The 20103-nt window shown below is 37.9% G+C and overlaps 1 protein-coding gene across 11 annotated transcripts in view; it reads right to left on the bottom strand.

The window, feature by feature from the left end:
* Positions 1-11833: 11833 nt before the first annotated feature.
* Positions 11834-20103, bottom strand: part of LOC125761417 (sodium/potassium-transporting ATPase subunit alpha) — a 60991-nt gene continuing 52721 nt past the window's right edge. For 9 of the 11 annotated variants that reach the window (XM_049422525.1, XM_049422523.1, XM_049422518.1 and 6 more), the window contains 3 exons: positions 13252-13426; positions 12931-13163; positions 11834-12833 (listed from right to left, as the gene is read on the bottom strand). In XM_049422525.1, the coding sequence (XP_049278482.1) occupies positions 12713-12833; positions 12931-13163; positions 13252-13426 (529 nt within the window). In that variant the 3' untranslated portion in view covers positions 11834-12712. Of the gene's footprint in view, positions 12834-12930; positions 13164-13251; positions 13427-17070; positions 17166-19628; positions 19724-20103 lie in introns of all 11 variants that reach the window. The other 2 variants (XM_049422516.1, XM_049422515.1) reach the window with 2 other exon arrangements.

Genomic DNA, 20103 nt, shown 5'->3' with positions numbered 1-20103 from the left:
AAATTTTACATTTTCTCAAACAGGGTAAGGAACTTGGTTCCTCGAATAACTTCTGGCACAGAGATCTGAGGGCATGGCCGTCCAAGAAGAAAATGTAGCCATTGATGCCATCTATCGACCACAGGTTAAAGATTGGCGATCCGTTGGATACCGACCGAGTTATAGGCAAAAGTTGGCGCAAAAATGAAGAAAATTTTACATTTTCTCAAACAGGGTATGGAACTTGGTTCCTCGAATATCTTCTGGCACAGACATCTGACGGCATGGCCGTCCAAGAAGAAAATGTAGTCATTGATGCCATCTATCGAGCACAAGTTAAAGATTGGAGTTCCGTTGGATATAGACCGAGTTATAGGCAAAAGTTGGTGCAAAAATGAGCCTTAGTAAATTTTCATACTTTAGAATTTTTTGATTTTTTCATTATTTTTCACTCTTTTTTTTATTTAAAACATTACTTGAGTGAAAAGAAACTCATTGCAACCAATTGGCATTAAAATAAAACAATTTAATTTTTTTTGCAAAATTTCCCAAAAAAATCGTAAGGGGTAAGCCTTATGAAATTTTCGAGTTGAAAAATTTTTTAAAATTTTTTTCTGATTTTTTATTCTTTTTTTATTTTAAAGCATTATTTGAGTGAAAAGAAACTTATTGCAACAAATTCCCATTAAAATATATCACATTTAAAATTTTTGCTACATTGCTCAAAAATGAGGAAAATTTTACATTTTCTCAAACAGGGTAAGGAACTTGGTTCCTCGAATAACTTCTGGCACAGAGATCTGAGGGCATGGCCGTCCAAGAAGAAAATGTAGTCATTGATGCCATCTATCGAGCACAAGTTAAAGATTGGCGTTCCGTTAGATATAGACCGAGTTATAGGCAAAAGTTGGTGTAAAAATGAGCCTTAGTAAATTTTCATATTTTTAGAATTTTTTGATTTTTTCATTATTTTTCACTCTTTTTTTTATTTAAAACATTACTTGAGTGAAAAGAAACTCATTGTAACCAATTGGCATTAAAATAAATCAATTTAATTTTTTTTTTGCAAAATTTCCCAAAAAAATCGTAAGGGGTAAGCCTTATGAAATTTTCGAGTTGAAAATTTTTTTAAAATTTTTTTCTGATTTTTTATTCTTTTTTTAGTTTAAAGCACTATTAAAGTGAAAATTAACTTATTGCAACAAATTCCCATGAAAATATATCACATTTAAAAATTTTGCTACATTGCTCAAAAATGAGGAAAATTTCACATTTTCTCAAACAGGGTAAGGAACTTGGTTCCTGGAATAACTTCTGGCACAGAGAACTGAGGGCATGGCCGTCCAAGAAGAAAATGTAGCCATTGATGCCATCTATCGACCACAAGTTAAAGATTGACGATTCGTTGGATACCGACCGAGTTATAGGCAAAAGTTGGCGCAAAAATGAGGAAAATTTTACATTTTCTCAAACAGGGTAAGGAACTTGGTTCCTCGAATATTTTCTGGCACAGACATCTGACGGCATGGCCGTCCAAGAAGAAAATGTAGTCATTGATGCCATCTATCGAGCACAAGTTAAAGATTGGAGTTCCGTTGGATATAGACCGAGTTATAGGCAAAAGTTGGTGCAAAAATGAGCCTTAGTAAACTTTCATACTTTAGAATTTTTTGATTTTTTCATTATTTTTCACTCTTTTTTTTATTTAAAACATTACTTGAGTGAAAAGAAACTCATTGCAACCAATTGGCATTAAAAAAAAAACAATTTAATTTTTTTTGCAAAATTTCCCAAAAAAATCGTAAGGGGTAAGCCTTATGAAATTTTCGAGTTGAAAAATTTTTTAAAATTTTTTCTGATTTTTTATTCTTTTTTTATTTTAAGGCATTATTTGAGTGAAAAGAAACTTATTGCAACAAATTCCCATGAAAATATATCACATTTAAAAATTTTGCTACATTGCTCAAAAATGAGGAAAATTTTACATTTTCTCAAACAGGGTATGGAACTTGGTTCCTCGAATATCTTCTGGCACAGACATCTGACGGCATGGCCGTCCAAGAAGAAAATGTAGCCATTGATGCCATCTATCGAGCACAAGTTAAAGATTGGCGTTCCGTTAGATATAGACCGAGTTATAGGCAAAAGTTGGTGCAAAAATGAGCCTTAGTAAATTTTCATATTTTTAGAATTTTTTGATTTTTTCATTATTTTTCACTCTTTTTTTTATTTAAAACATTACTTGAGTGAAAAGAAACTCATTGCAACCAATTGGCATTAAAATAAAACAATTTAATTTTTTTTGCAAAATTTCCCAAAAAAATCGTAAGGGGTAAGCCTTATGAAATTTTCGAGTTGAAAATTTTTTTAAATTTTTTTTCTGATTTTTTATTCTTTTTTTAGTTTAAAGCACTATTTAAGTGAAAATAAACTTATTGCAACAAATTCCCATGAAAATATATCACATTTAAAAATTTTGCTACATTGCTCAAAAATGAGGAAGATTTCACATTTTCTCAAACATGGTATGGAACTTGGTTCCTCGAATATCTTCTGGCACAGACATCTGAGGGCATGGCCGTCCAAGAAGAAAATGTAGCCATTGATGCCATCTATCGACCACAAGTTAAAGATTGGCGATTCGTTGGATACCGACCGAGTTATAGGCAAAAGTTGGCGCAAAAATGAGGAAAATTTTACATTTTCTCAAACAGGGTATGGAACTTGGTTCCTCGAATATCTTCTGGCACAGACATCTGACGGCATGGCCGTCCAAGAAGAAAATGTAGCCATTGATGCCATCTATCGAGCACAAGTTAAAGATTGGCGTTCCGTTAGATATAGACCGAGTTATAGGCAAAAGTTGGTGCAAAAATGAGCCTTAGTAAATTTTCATACTTTAGAATTTTTTGATTTTTTCATTATTTTTCACTCTTTTTTTTATTTAAAACATTACTTGAGTGAAAAGAAACTCATTGCAACCAATTGGCATTAAAATAAAACAATTTAATTTTTTTTTTGCAAAATTTCCCAAAAAAATCGTAAGGGGTAAGCCTTATGAAATTTTCGAGTTGAAAATTTTTTTAAAATTTTTTTCTGATTTTTTATTCTTTTTTTAGTTTAAAGCACTATTAAAGTGAAAAGAAACTTATTGCAACAAATTCCCTTGAAAATATATCACATTTAAAAATTTTGCTACATTGCTCAAAAATGAGGAAAATTTCACATTTTCTCAAACAGGGTAAGGAACTTGGTTCCTGGAATAACTTCTGGCACAGAGATCTGAGGGCATGGCCGTCCAAGAAGAAAATGTAGCCATTGATGCCATCTATCGACCACAGGTTAAAGATTGACGATTCGTTGGATACCGACCGAGTTATAGGCGAAAGTTGGCGGAAAAATGAGGAAAATTTTACATTTTCTCAAACAGGGTATGGAACTTGGTTCCTCGAATATCTTCTGGCACAGACATCTGACGGCATGGCCGTCCAAGAAGAAAATGTAGCCATTGATGCCATCTATCGAGCACAAGTTAAAGATTGGAGTTCCGTTAGATATAGACCGAGTTATAGGCAAAAGTTGGTGCAAAAATGAGCCTTAGTAAATTTTCATATTTTAGAATTTTTTGATTTTTTCATTATTTTTCACTCTTTTTTTTATTTAAAACATTACTTGAGTGAAAAGAAACTCATTGCAACCAATTGGCATTAAAATAAAACTATTTAATTTTTTTTGCAAAATTTCCCAAAAAAATCGTAAGGGGTAAGCCTTATGAAATTTTCGAGTTAAAAATTTTTTCCTGATTTTTTTGTTCTTTTTTTATTTTGAAGCATTATTTGAGTGAAAAGAAACTTATTGCAACAAATTCCCATTAAAATATATCACATTTAAAAAATTTGCTACATTGCTCAAAAATGAGGAAGATTTTACATTTTCTCAAACAGGGTATGGAACTTGGTTCCTCGAATAACTTCTGGCACAGAGATCTGAGGGCATGGCCGTCCAAGAAGAAAATGAAGCCATTGATGCCATCTATCGACCACAAGTTAAAGATTGGCGATTCGTTGGATACCGACCGAGTTAAAGGCAAAAGTTGGCTTAAAAATGAAGAAAATTTTACATTTTCTCAAACAGGGTATGGAACTTGGTTCCTCGAATATCTTCTGGCACAGACATCTGAGGGCATGGCCGTCCAAGAAGAAAATGTAGCCATTGATGCCATCTATCGACCACAAGTTAAAGATTGGCGATCCGTTGGATACCGACCGAGTTATAGGCAAAAGTTGGCACAAAAATGAAGAAAATTTTACATTTTCTCAAACAGGGTATGGAACTTGGTTCCTCGAATATCTTCTGGCACAGACATCTGACGGCATGGCCGTCCAAGAAGAAAATGTAGTCATTGATGCCATCTATCGAGCACAAGTTAAAGATTGGCGTTCCGTTAGATATAGACCGAGTTATAGGTAAAAGTTGGTGCAAAAATGAGCCTTAGTAAATTTTCATATTTTTAGAATTTTTTGATTTTTTCATTATTTTTCACTCTTTTTTTTATTTAAAACATTACTTGAGTGAAAAGAAACTCATTGCAACCAATTGGCATTAAAATAAAACAATTTAATTTTTTTTTGCAAAATTTCCCAAAAAAATCGTAAGGGGTAAGCCTTATGAAATTTTCGAGTTGAAAATTTTTTTAAAATTTTTTTCTGATTTTTTATTCTTTTTATAGTTTAAAGCATTATTTGAGTGAAAAGAAACTTTTTGCAACAAATTCCCATTAAAATATATCACATTTAAAAATTTTGCTACATTGCTCAAAAATGAGGAAAATCTTACATTTTCCCAAAAAGGGTAAGGAACTTGGTTCCTCGAATAACTTCTGGCACAGACATCTGAGGGCATGGCCGTCCAAGAAGAAAATGTAGCCATTAGTGCCATCTATCGACCACAGGTTAAAGATTGGCGATCCGTTAGATATAGATCGAGTTATAGGCAAAACTTTGTGCAAGAATGAGCATTAGGAAAGTTTCAAATTTTTAGAATTTTTTTATTTTTTTTATTATTTTTCATTCCTTTTAATTTAAAGCATTATTTGAGTGAAAAGAAACTTATTCCAACCAATTCGCATCAAATTAAATCAATTTTTAAAATTTTGCTAAATTTCCCAAAAAAAAAACCAAGGCTATATCCTTAGAAAATTTTCGAGTTTAAAGATTTTTTTTTTCTTATTTTTTATGCTTTCTTCTATTTAAATTATTTGAGTAAAAAGCGCTTCGAATAGCGATTTTTCGCTAAAAATACACGTATAGCGGCTTTTTGCAATTTTTTTATATGGAGTTTCGCAAAAGTTTTTCTATATCGCGTTTGCGTTATAGTCACTTGTTTCCATTGCTTTGCGCCTGCTGGTATGCAATTTTTGTTCGTGCATGCATACAAGGCGTTACGCGGAAGCGTTACATACGCTTCGTGAGCAAGTACCTTTTTGTACAGTCGTAGCTACATGTACGAAAGGAAAGAAATTCGGATTTTATTTACTCACAGTTTTGATCTTCACTGTGACTGTTATTTAATTTGCAATAAAAGCTAGAAAGATTACAATTCTTTGAAACACAAAAATGTAAGGGAGAATATGTCGGATGAACTAGAAATCAGCCTTCGTCTCTTTTCCATCATTCAAGTCGCCATCGTTAGAAACAACGTTTTACAGAAATGGTCAGTTTAATGGGTTTCGATAAAAACAGAGAAAATCCACGTTGAAGCTTTCCATCCGCCATGTGCCTTTACATTAACGATCACTTTGTTTAATGTTAATGTGATATTATCAACAAATGTATGAAATACTAATATGCTGAATGCTGGACTGCCATATAAAGGCAACTTGCTCTGGGGACGTTTGGGACGACTAAAAGTCCCACTCAGCTATACTTACCAACAACATGTACATGCCCTACAAATAGAATCCCCACCAATTACTTTAATTTCGGCGAACTTTTCTGTTGCATTTTTGTAGTGTGATTTCTTTCCTTCATGTCTGTTTTCGCATTGGTTTTTGTTTTTATCACTTAACACACACACACGATGGCCCGATTAGTTTTGTATTTTTTTTTCAATACTATTTCTCTGTTTTATTTGACAAATCTTTCAGGTTCTTAATTTTCGTTTATTCATTCAGAAACTATAGTCCATTCGGTATATGATGGTTCTTTGTCGCAGTTGGTACCGGGCTCATAACTACTGGCTGCACACACTTCCATCCTTCTTCTCACTTCTGCATAATCTGCACCCACCCATTCGTTCACTCTATCACGCTCACCGACACGAATTGCGCTGGAGTCTGCTGATGCGGTCTGTTTGGTCTGCTGATCCTGGGTTGAACTCCAGGCCAACCACAAACGACTGGATCGTTTCCTCCTGGGAGAAAACTTTCGAGCAGTGTGTACACATACGCACCTACACGGCACATACACGCACACACACATCCACTCACACACCTTCATGATCGTATCGGTGCGGCATTCGAAGCGGCTATTCGAGGCCGGAAGTCTTCCAAACGTTCCATCCTCTGCTTCACACTTCGTTCGATCCTTGCCCATCTCCTTTCCTTTTCCATCCATTCAGCGGCTGCGGCTTTACCGTTCAACTGGAATTTTCTTACAATTTACTTGTTAGTAATTTAAACTCTGCATTCTACTTAATCGGCATACTTCTTGATCGGCTGCATTGTTCCAAATAGTTTCATTCCTCGTGTGCTCTCTCTCTCTCCCTCTTTTCCTATTTTCCACTAACTTTTTTTTCACATTTCCGCATGTCTTATTTCTTCAAGTTTTGCTTGTGCTTTTGCGCAATTTTCTCCTTTACTTTTTGCTCTCCTCTTCTTCACACTTCACCAACCTCGTCCACATACTGTGTTGCTATCTTTGTTTCCTTGTTGTTTCTCTTTCTCTTTTGTTTCTTTTTGTATGTGTGCGTGTGTGGTTTCTTGTTTGTTTGTTTTTAAACGAGCTTATTTTTTAACTTGTGTTACTTACTTTCGTACAAGAGCTTGCTGCAAATTTAGCTAATCATAGTTTGTTTTTATCATGTTTTGTTTGTTTTTTTTTGCTTCTTTTGTTCGTTTTTATTACATTTTAGTGTTTTTACTTGTTGCTGCTGCTGCTGCTGCTGGCTTTTACTTATGGTTGTGTTTTATGTTGTTTTGTTTGGTTTGCTGTTCGGCAATGCTGAAATCTGTATGCGTTCTTGTACGTCCGCTTGTGCGTGTGTGTGTTTTTGTATGTGTCTGTGATAGAGAGCAACAGGGATTACGGCAGCGGAGGCGGTGGCAGCGATGGCGGCGACGGCAGCAAATCTCCCTTTTTATTAAGCCTACGTCTGTGTGCTACGAACGAATAAACCAACCCTTATCCGTACTCGGTGCGCGACAGAGAGCACAGTGTTGGTACTTTTGTGATGGGCATTAGGTAGTTTAGTGTTTGTTTCTTCTTCTTCTGTGTGTATGTAGTGGATCTCTGTGCCGGGTTGTACCGTTTTTCATCAATTGTATCTTGCTTGCTTTTATTTAATGTGTTTTGCAAACTAGTCGGCGTAAGGAGGCGTTTCGCTAGTTCAGCATTAAACGAAATAGACTCATTATCTTCATTATCGTCCATATGGATTCTTGCTTGTTTCACATAATTAATTGCTTACGACATAGCCGCTTCGGTTTCCTCAACTACCACCCGGGTTCCTGATTAAGGACACCTGATTAAAGAGATTAAGCAGGAGCGATTCCACGCGTGTAGGTGAATGTTTGTGTGTAATTTTTTTTTCTTCACTTTATTATTTATTTACTTAATTATTTTCTTTATTTATCGTGGGCGTGGGATTTGTTTGGTACCGAGTTTGTTCATTTTTTTTTCGTTTGTTTGTTTATTTGTTTGATCATACCATTAAATCGCTCGTGTTTTTCGTTCTACATCCACCCGTGATCGAGTGGATAGTACACATTTTTTTTGGTTTAGTGAAAGGTTGTAGTTGTGTTTTGTTTTATTTTGCTGTTCACTTTTCTTTACGCTAGGTGCATTTTTCCCCCCTTTATCCCCGCTTAACACACACACCACCCTTCCCCCACGGTATAATCTTCTTCTCGCTTTTGTTGTATTCGCATTATTAATCTTTATTATATAATTATTTATTTTTCATTTACAACAATCGGGCAGTTTTATGTGACGCGTTGCTTTTGTGTGTACGTGTGAATGTGCGTGTGTATGTGTGTGTGTGTGTAGTTAAATCTGTTTTCTCCTGAACTGACACTGAACTGTGTCCGTTCTCTATCATAGTCCTGCGATATTAAACGTTTAGCTCATCCCGCTCACTACTAACTACCGCCATAAATATCGCTTTCGCTTTATTTGATTTCATGTTGTCTGTTTGTTCGTTCGATCGATCGATTTGTTTGTTTGTTTTGTTTTTCTTTTTTGTTTGTCTGCTTCTCTATACTGCGTTACTGCACAAGTTCAAACACTAACAAGACTTAGGCTGATTTACTTTATTTATTCATTTTTTTTGTTTGCTTTGTTTTCATCTTAGCTGCTGCTATACTCTTCCTACATTATTATACTTACTCTCTGCTTTATAAGCGACCGAAATTGTAAAGAAAACATCACGGAAAAAACTGTTTTGTTTACTATTAAAACGAGTGTTACTACACAACAAATACATCATATCTCGCTGCACCGAATCACACTGCCATTGGGGCATTGTTTTTGTCTTCAGCTTTCCTTTACGATAACAAAACATGGACAGTTAACAGTTTTAAAGTGCGTGTGAGTGAGTGTGTGTGTGCGCACGATAACGGGTAGCATGGGAAAGAGAGAGAGAGAACGAGAGAGCAGGAGGATGTAACAAAATTTACAGCCAAAGTACGGAAATAAAATTTTAAAACGACAATAACAACAACAACAACAACGTCACCACTTCGCACCACCATTTGCAATGCTAATTGTGTGAAAAATCAAACCAAATCGTACTGACACAGCACAACAAAAAACAAAAACAAAATGAAACAAAACATGAAGAAAAGAAACAAACCAAAAACAGATCCGCGTTTTTTTGTTTATTTAATTCTCTACTTTTAACGTTATCTCTCAGCACTCTGCACTGCATTGTGTTTGTGTTTGTGTACGTGTGTGTGTGTTTTACTCATTTCCCTTTTCACTTATGAACATAACAAATTCTGCTTCCTTTGTGTTTTTTTTATTTGTTTTTCCTTTTGTGTTTTCTTCTTCTATTTGTAGCAATTAACTACTCTCTGTCTTGCTTTTTTTACCTTGTTGGTTTTGCCTTCACTTCCTCTTGTCGCAATATATCATTGAAATTCTATTTCGTTTCTAAGTGTACATATGTGTGTGTGTGTGTTTTGTGTTTTGCATTTTGTGATTCATGTTTGTTTGCTTTTTCTTCGTTAAAGGTTTAATATTTGCATCGATCTTAGGTGACTTGAAGGTAGCATTTCGCAAACCTTCATTAATATATTCGTCGTGTCCTGATGTACTCTTTTGATCCGCGGGTGGGTATTTTCCTCTGTATCTGTACTATAGTAGCTTTATTCCCCCTCGTCGTGTATGCGAATGTTTAGAAATGTACGTCGGCGTTATTGACCAAGTGTGTCAAGCGGGCGATTCGTCATACCATTCGACAGCGGTAACAACGAATTCCTTTGCCTTGCATTAAATATTTCATTCCAAACGCACAGACACATACAGACACAACTCTCTTCTTTCCTTTTTTTCTTTTCTGTTTTTCTTTATTCTAGTACTATGGGTTTTTTCTTTTTTTTTTGTTTACTCACTTTTAAATTACGTTCCGAGTGTATTATTTACTTTATTACTTCTTCATTTTTCTTCAGTAACTAACAACGAATTGATTTCAATCATTTGCATCGTGTGTATTTGCACGCGAAAGCGCGCGCGTGTGTGTGTAGATTTATGCCCGTCCTGTCCCCAACGTCGGCGTTGTTTCATTTTGTTTTACTTTTTTCTGCTGCCGGGTGTATCGTCAATTTATCGTCTAATAGAATGAACAATGAACGAGGGAGGGGGGGAAAAAACAGCGGAAAAAGTGACCCACAAAAAAGGGGGTTTTCCATTTCCGCTCTGAACCGTGTAGGCCCTCGCTTTTTGCAAACGTTCGATATTGTTGCAAGCCGCCACTTTGGCGACAGGATACGGCGACGGGCAAATTCCCCGGACATATAACGGCTATGCTCGGCTAACTGGTGGTTTGAGTGAGGGACACGTAATTGCGCGGTATGCTTGTAACGAAGACATAACGCCTTTTACATTTACAATATCTCTGAACGCGTCGTGTGTGTCCAAGACCAAAATTGAAAACATGCGGTGCACACAGCTGCTGTGCACTTTTTCCCTTGCTTCTATTTATTCTCTCGCTCTCTCTGCTGCATCTAAAACATTACGCTCAAAACAAAACAATATATCTAGCAGAGTTTCAGCACGGTTTTTAAGCAACGCAGTGCACAGCTCACACACACACACACGCACACACACGGACACAATGGCTATCGGCTAAGAGGTGATATAAAATGGTAGCATTTCATGGCGCGTTTGATTGATGATGATACGAGATGCGTGTGTTGGCAGCAAATAGTTCCAACGTGTACACACGGTCGAATCGGACAGTAAATACGAAACAGAACAAACAAACGAAACATAAAATAACATTAAAAACAAATCGTATAAAACCACCTCTCCTGACCACACACACGCGCGTTCGCACGCACACACACACACACACACACACTTTCTCATCATATCATAGTCTAACAGCTTGCTCTATAGTTCTCTTGCTACAAAACGTCTGCGGCAAAGCGTTGAGAATTAATAATAGTAATAGATAGTAATAAAAAAAACCACAATTAGTAAAACAATACCAAAACAATCTCCCCTGCGGCACGATGGGGGAAAACTTTGACCCACACTGGCGGCTCACCGGTGTGAGGGGGTGTGTCTTTTCAATAGTTCTCCGCTCATAATTGGGGACGCTTCTAGGTGTTTGATTTTTTACTGCTTCATCCTTTGAACTACATCACACCTACGGCCGTATATGTGTGTGTGTGTTGGTAGTGTACGCTTCTAGATATAGATTGATTTCATTCATATTTTCCCCCGCTGCACTTGGCGCTGTTCTGACCCTAAGCCGCAAATGGTTTGTTGGATAAATATCCTTTCTACAAAGTATCTTAAAAAAACGTGCGCGCACACACACACACATGTATTTATATTGCGCATTTTCCTACCATTTCCCTTCCTGGTGCTGGTACGCGCATCATATTCCAATGAGTTCTCAACCAAACAAACACGCACATACGCATGGAGCGTGCATATACACACAAACACAGCACGTTCACAGACCACTCGTCGGAACGATTCGGAGTCAAGATTTTTTAGAGGAAAATAGATGAGAAAACTATTCGAACCCATTTGCGAAGACGCAATACACATTGCGACGCGACCATCCCATCCGATGTCGCATAAAAAAGATTCATTTCGGGAGTTAATTTTGCACACCTTGCTTGGTAGGGTAAGTGCCTATACGTGACACAGCACGTATCAAACTGGGACACACGTGTGTTAGCGTGGGTTAAACATTTTCTTTTCTTTTTTACTTATCAGTAATCCTTGCGACGGTCCTTCGCAATAACAACAAACAAAATCAACCAAAAACAAAAACAACATCCCTTTCCCTACCACCGAGGCGTACGTCATCATCATCATCATCATTATCATCATACACACAGCACTAGGTTGTGTTCGTTCTCTCATTTGCCAATATTCCATATCATCGATACGTGTGCGTATTCGTGAGGTGGTGTTTTCTCCCACAGATAGAGTGTTTATTAAGGCGCCATATTACCGATGTTTTCCCCCCAACTGGTGGGGGGATGGGGGAGGCCGATGGCCGCGCCACTTCTTTGAACCGGACTTTTAATGAACAAACACGGCACATACACACACACACTTTGGACCTGCGCGCTGTTTTTGTGCCCTTTCCTCTAAACACTCGTGTTCCGGGTCCCGATCCGGTTCCGTGATTCGCTGGTAGGAGTTTGCTCTGCCGCTCCTACGCCCACAAACGCCCCTATCCCTAGGGTGGTGCCGTGCACCACACGCGCGCGCACGCACGGTTCAGGTTGGGCTTGCGCGGAATCGCGTTACGATCGATGCTGTGTTCCTTCCATTCTCGTCTTACCCTAGCTAGCTAGCTTTTTTTTATCTGCCACTGCTACACCGTCCGTCCGTGCTGCTAAAACTGCTTAACCGTCGTACTACTATATTCGTTCGTATTAATGCTTATTTTATTCTTCTTTTGCTCGCAAACTATCCACACGATTTCTTATATTGGTTTATTATAATGTGTGTTTTGCACCGTTCTATCGCTCATACTATGTAGCGTTGCACAATCCTTACTCCCTCTCCTTCCGACCAGGCTCCGTGGTTCGAAGTGTTTGTTGTGTATGTGTGTGTGTGTACGTGTGTGGAGGGGCTGTGTGTGTGTGTGTGGGTGCATATGTTTGTTGCCCGTGAGCATTTCTTATGTATGGCTGGTTCATGTATAGAGTATGCATGTCTGTGTTTGTGTGCGTGTTGTATGTGTCTGTGTGTGGGGGGAGTTGGTTTTGTTTGTTTTTTTGTTGTTTGTTTGTTTAATTAATCTTTTTAAATATAAATTTGTTGACCTAATAGTACGTTTCTTGCTCTAGCCAGCCGCCTGGATTGCGTCTCAAGTAGAAGCGACGAATTTCGTCATACACGAAGATGGACAAGCTGAACGGTAAAGCTGGTAGCCACCAAACGAATCTATTGTGAAGAAGATAGGAGAAAAACAGATCAGATTAGTACAACCGAACTAGTGATTTTTTGTGCAGTTTGCGACATCCGCAACACAAATACGTACTTCAGTGGGAACATGCGCAGACCCTTGTCCATGCCCGGCGTGTAGGACAGAATGGCAGCAAGTATCGTTTCGAACACGAGACCAAAGTTGAGGGCCCAGTTTCTCATACCCTGGTGGAAAATCGAGTTACGGCGAGTCTTACAGATGATCAAATCGGCCCACTGGACAACGACAATCGACACGAAGAACGCGGTGTGGCAGGTAAACTCGAGGGTCTTGCGATCGCGGTAGGTCTTTAGGTAAAGAAGAAAACATACACAGGTTATTAAATCATTCTTATACTGCATCTACATATTCGAACTGCGAACAAAAAACACTTACCCATTCCTGACCGTACGAATCGGTGAGATCGTTAATGGCTTTCGAGTCCCAGCTCTTGCGGAGACCGAACAGCTTCAGCGGCAAGAATCCGTTCTCAGCCATGATGACGAAGTACACGAAGAAACCGGCAGCTGCCTGAATCATACCGATCTGACCGTAAGCCATCGAGATAAGTCTGCATTTCGGTGATGGTTTGTGCACATTTGAGAGGAAAGATAAAAATTGTACGTGGGGAACGATGGGATACAGGACGAGAGGGTAAGACGGAAAAAAAGAAACATAATTAAAAACTTTGTTTCAACGGATCGACGGATCGGTTAGTAATTATTTTACGGATGAGTTGTTTTGTTTTGTACGAAACTAATGTTAGTGATCAGCTATTAGGACACAGTTTACACTCGTGTACTGTTTGGTTGGGAAGCTAGAGCACGATACATTCGTTCTCGGCAAACCGTAGTTCGTCTGGCTGTTACCAATCAATCAGCACCGAGTGAAAACCAAACGCATTTGTCCCAGCGCCCCAATTAGTAAAAAGAAAGCGTTACATTAGAGCATACGAGTTAGGTTACTTAGTAAAGCGGGCTTATTATTAGCTTAAAAGATAATTAACAATACTTAAAGCTACAAATCATACCACTTAATCACTACATAAGCATCAAGCGTGCAGGGCAGTATAACACAGAAGCGAATTATTTTACACTACAATCCATTAAATCTAAAGCCAGTTTTACAATAATACATTTTTAAGACCTTGTACGAGAGTGTACAAGATAGGGGGAAATGATCTAACGATCATTTAGTATAGAGAAGTAAAATACAGCGGAACGCCCAATATCTCTTGGAGATTCGCTATATCTCCTTTTTATTGATAAATATTAGACATAATCGGAGGACACATGGAGGATATTCGGATTTTCGCTGTACACAATTAAGCACAGTAATAGAGAGAAAAATAAAGCTTCAAAGTTCATGCAGTTACTCTATGGGATACAGTTTAGGAGGTAGTTGATAAAATTAAATTTAAGTTAGGCAACGGCAAGCAGTGGTGTTTGCCTAGCATTAGGAAGAAATGTAAGAAAAAGTTACAAAAAAATAAAAACGGATCAGTGAAATTCTTCCAAAGAAGCTTACAAGAAGAAGAAAGAAGAAAGAAATGTAGGAAAGGCCAAGTACAATAGAAAGGACAGAGAGATAGAGCAGTTGAAAAAGGTAAAGAGTAAAGGAAAAGAAAACACACTTTTCTCATACGAAATACTCACTGTTTGATCTGGAGACATTTAGAGTTTGAAATATTGGCGACAAAAACGGGAAAAAGTGGAGTTGGGGGCGGGAGTGGTGGTTGATATAAATGGAACGGTGAATTTCCGGTCGAAGGAAAAGTACACAATGGTAGGAACGAACGGACGGACGTTATGTTTCGTGGCGTGAGAAAGAATATTTTGTCGAAACTGTTCATTGTGGAACGTTTTTTGTGAACATTTTTTTATCTATTAAGTAACACAACTATCGGGGACAAAATTTCTAAAACTAGTTTACGCTAGTTGTAAAATCACTAATAAATATTCATGGCTTAATTGATTGAAAAGGTAGGGAATCAATTAGGAACATAAAAAATACAACTTATTTCCTCCTAAAGGTCGATTCATAATGCCATTTCGAATTTAATAATAAAACACAAGACAAAAATAAAAAGAACTGTGCGCTCTAATGGGATGGAATTTGAGTAAAAATTTACGGTTTTTTGTTTTGCAATAAGTCGGGAGTTTGTGGAGTAAACATCTAACATAGCTAAACTCTATTGCTAACATCAAAACGATAGAATGCTACTTTGCCGGTAAGCATTCGGTTGAATCATCTCACAAGAAAGAACAGCTGCATTATCTAACACATAATATATAAACTCACATACATACATACATACACACACTTATACACAGCAATAGATTAACAAGGAGTTTGCGAACGGGGGGGCAGACTACTACATATCGTTTCATAAAACGGGCAACGCCATATTGCAACATTACATCTAAAGCGAAGGACAACAACATATACACAGAACAGAGTTTGGCACGGGATGTGTTTCATTATATGGTATTAACATGTTTTAAAGGGGGGACGTATGGTTTTTAGTTCAGCAGGATCTCTCACATTCTGATCGGGTGCTTGGTAAAGGAAAATCAAATGCACTTGTGTACGATTTGCGTACAAGCCAAATCATTCAATACTTGATTGAGAGAGCATTTTAGAAAGATGATTTGATTTTCATTTCTTAAGGAATTGCATTTGATCCACTAACGTGTGTGTAATCTAACGTGACAGAACGGATCTTGGGTGTATGTGAACTGTAACAGAAACGTAAAAAAAACAACTCGTGGCAAACGATGCTATTATAATCATTCCAAACTGTCTAAAAGAAAAATAAAAGATAATAAAACGTTTAACGCAAGGTCGCGATTCTACCGTACTCAGCTAACACAACAACATCTAGAGTGGTGTAATGTGAACAAACTGATCACTAAATCAAAAATCAAAACTTCCACTAACAGAAGCCGTTCGTATGGAACAGATGGAACTGAAAAAAAGTATAACGTATAACATGAGGAAGAAACGGTAACATTAGAAAGTAAAGAAAAGAGAAGAAATAGATATATTCAGCTATCTCAAAAACAAAAACTCATGGACACATTTCGGCAATGCCGACAGTGTTGTTAGAAGTGAAAACCAAATATTGAGATAGTACAGGAAAGTATATACTAGTAGGCTCGTTCTAATCGTTCACACTATGGCATTCTAGGACGCAAGGCCAACGCTAGTGATGGATATAGATAGAAAAAAGGAGAAAGATAGGAAGATATCGTTGTTGGTGTAAGAGATAGAAAAGAATTGTGAGTAACATTCCACCGTGAACACGCACAGATGGAACGATTGGGAAGAAGTTTTTTTTTGTTATCGTCAAAATTGTTCAATTCATTTTCAACGCGTCTAATAATGCAAAATTATCAGGTAGACCAGTACTTTCAAGCAAGTCCAAAAGGATACGCAAATTCGTTACCATAAATGATACTTAGTAACATCTGAAGAATGTTACAATTCAAGTGTGAAGGTAGCTGGCACTGTTGGCTCAAGCAGGATCAAGAATGTAGAGAAACATACTACAGACATGAGGAAGCTTACATTAAAAAAGAAACAATACAGAAACGTTTCAAAGTAACGCTATTGAAAGCGTTACAATTTGCAGGTCCAATAACACCAATAACGGTAAGGTAGAGAACAAAATTGTTACAACAACACTTCTCAATCACGTTGTGTCCTGGGGATTTTACTTCGGTTTTAGCACAAAACAATATAGAAAATTAAACAACAAAGATTCGCTGGTGGAAACATAAAATACAAACATTCATCAACGAAAACGGTAAATTACTCGGACAAATAAGACAAAAACAGAACATCAATGATAACATACATACAAAAGAAAAACGAGTAAAAACCATAACGCTTGAACGTTTGGTCAATCGAAGCAGCAGCAGCAAACTACCACCACGAAGTACGCATAATCTCTTCGTTCATTTGAATGTTCTAAGTGTTACATCCCAATGAACGAGCTGTACGAACAAACAAATAAAACAAAACAAAACAAAAAACACAAGACACAAAAAGGTAGGTACGAGATCACATGTGACAGAACAGGTAACAGAAAAGTAACGGAAAATGTAGCGTGTACATAATCATATTTATATGGGTGAATCAACGTAACGCATAACGATGATGAGTTCGATTCGGTGGAACGTTTATACAAGAAACGTGGCAACGTATCCTGACCTGCGGTTGACCAAGTTGTCACGATAAGGATCTCTCGGTCGGCGCTTCATAATGTCACTCTCCGGTGCTTCGTAGGCGAGCGAAATGGCCGGTACCTGCGGAACGGAGTTGCGCACGAGGTGGGCAGAGGAATGCACCGCACGTATTGGCGTGCACGCATGCACACACGTACACACACACACGTACACACGCACACACACACGTACACACAAGAGGGGAAAAATGAAGTGGTTGAAAAGTTCACATGTAAATATATTAGTATGAATAAACTAAACTTAACGATGTACTAAAGGTAAAGAGAGTTACATAGTGGCATTCGTACACAAGTGCAGCAGCTAGCAAATGATAGTCTGTCGGTAGGCTATCAATGTAATGCTGCACTGTACATGACGGTTACATTAGATGCCATAGCTAGAGAAAGAGACGATGTAGTCACGTAGAAGGCATCGAGCACAGAGACTTCGATGTGCAGATTAGCCAGTGGCAAGCGATGATACACATTTTGGTTGTTTTACTTGTTCTGAGTTCGCATGAGTTCGAATTACACAACTTAGCAACTACACATCACATCGGTGAGCGAGTTCGTTAAAGCTAAACGTTTCGGAGCAGCTAGCTAATAGATCGTTTGAACCATAGAGATATGAAGGATAACACATATTTACTACAGAATCGTTCATGGCATTGGAGGTAGAAAGAAAAACACTGTTGCAATAGAGAGAAACTGTGTTTTTGGTGTGGTAAAAAGGTAAGAATCGATCAAACTTAGACTAGGATAGATACTAATGGTAGATAGTGTCTCAGCTATTGTATCTTCCTTTTGTGTAGAATCAAGAAAATGTCCTACTAGCTAACAAGTTGAGTGGAAATTGCAAGAAAGAGAGAAGAGTAACGTTCTTAGAAAGAGAGGATAATAGAAAGAGAGAGAGCTGTTTTTAAGATGTGAAGATCTGCGTATTCTATTCTAGCGCACTCCGGGGATGCATTTTAACTAGGAAATACACAAACTAAATCGAACCAAACAGAAAACCATATCGCTAATGTTTCGTTCCAACTATGTAAGGGTTTCAGTGTATCGAGACCAGGTGGTGCTAAGAAGATCCAAACGAAACAGTTGACTGACAGACAGAATTGGGATAGTAATAGTAACGCACGATTCACGGTGCACACGGTTCCTGTCAACAGAAAATATCATTCAAAAGTCGTTGAACGTCAGGCAGGTGAAAAATTCTGCTATGTGTTTGTTCTTGTGTTGTGCACCATTGTGTGTGTGCCCTTTACGGTCGAACAAAAGCAGCATACATTGCTTAACGGGAATTTGTTCAGTGTTGTTTAGTAAAGTATGAATGTTCCACAGAGCGGAAAGCGAAACAGGATACGAGGAGCGGAAAGGTAATAAGGCGACCGCATGAACGAACAATGAAAATGGTTTCGATTTGAATAGAAAATAAACCATTCTTTCCCGGCAATGTATGTACATCGCACGAAAAAGAAGGGAATGGAATGGAAATATGATTGCGACCATAATGTATAACAGAAACGTATAACACTAAAGATGAAATTCTGTTGGCGAACCTGACCAAGGTTGGATACATTGTTTGCTTTGAATTGTGTGTGTTTTGGGAAGGATAATGGAGAAGGAATTCGAACTTACCTTCGCTGTGGTTTTATGCGTTTACTAATCTAATGGAATCGCCCAGCGATTCGTTTCGAAATTACTTTTCTCGACAATGTCAAGCGAATAAAGAAGTAGAAACTGAGTGTCCAAGGAACGAACATATCGTAAAATAGAGTGAGTTGCGATAATGTAAAAAAACAACAATAGGATACAGAGAGAAATAGAAGGAGAGAGAGAGAAACAGAGATCTAGCAAAGGTATACGAATAAGAAGAATAATGTACCGGACAACAGTCAATGAAAAATATAATCGTCTTAACAAGTGGAATTTTTCTTTGATTATTGTCTACAGCACAGCATGATTGAACAGAGTAGAAAAATACTATCGAGTGTGGTCAAAAACCAAAACGGGGCTAGCCAATTTCTAAATCAAACGATATTACAAAAAAACCATACTCCCAACACCGGATTAAATTGCGAAACCAAAACTTACGAGAAGGGTAATAGCAAGAAGGATTATTACAAAACAATACTCGCACACGAAAACAACAGACACTCACACATAATATTAGACAGAGAGAGAGAAAGAGAAGAGAGATAGAGTATCTTTCAAATCTAGTAGATGGCGGCTTCGTGTCGCCAGCAAATGGCGGCTTAGTAGCCGCAGCTTATAACAATTAGTACACAACAACACAAAAATAAAGAGATCACGATAGTATAACAGACACACACACACACTGAAGGATATGTTTGAAAAAGAAAAGTATACAACTGGCAAGCGTAAACGCATGTTTGTGGCATTCGCCTTTCCCTCGCGGAGCGTCAGGATCAGTGAGTGCCTAGATAACGTTAACACGCTTGGCAGTATGCATTTTGTGTGGATTTTTTTTTGTTTGCTTGTTGTTGCTTGGCTTGATTTTGTGATTCCAGGGATAATGGTTTACCTTTCGTTGACCAATTTATCAGTGAACGGGTTACGGGGCTGGCGTTTCATGATATCGGATTCGGCTTCCTCGTAGGCAAGTGAGATAGCGGGAACCTGCGTACATCGCACAGCGGTGGGACATACGAACATGGATTTACACGCACAAATACACACAAACATAGCGCAAGGACGTTGCAGTGTGTGGTTTGGGGCGGATTAGTGCATGTATGATGGGCGGGCGAACCATTCGAACAATGATGCGTGTAGATCGGGGAGTATTGCATGATCAGATGATCAACCAATGAAGAACCGACGATACCATCATGGCGGTGGTGTTTTCGTACGTGAACGCACACGCACACAAAATGTTCACATGAAGCAAAACATTGTGTTTGTGAATGAATGATGTGTTTTTTTAGGCACGAACAGGAACGAGCGCACAATTGGCGCATAATACGATGATACGATCGAAGGGCATCGAAGGATTAAAATGT

Source organism: Anopheles funestus, chromosome 2RL, assembly GCF_943734845.2.
Source record: "Anopheles funestus chromosome 2RL, idAnoFuneDA-416_04, whole genome shotgun sequence".
Classification (NCBI taxonomy): Eukaryota; Metazoa; Arthropoda; class Insecta; order Diptera; family Culicidae; genus Anopheles; species Anopheles funestus.
Note: the sequence above shows the minus strand (reverse complement) of the source record. Positions and strands in the feature narration are given on the sequence as shown.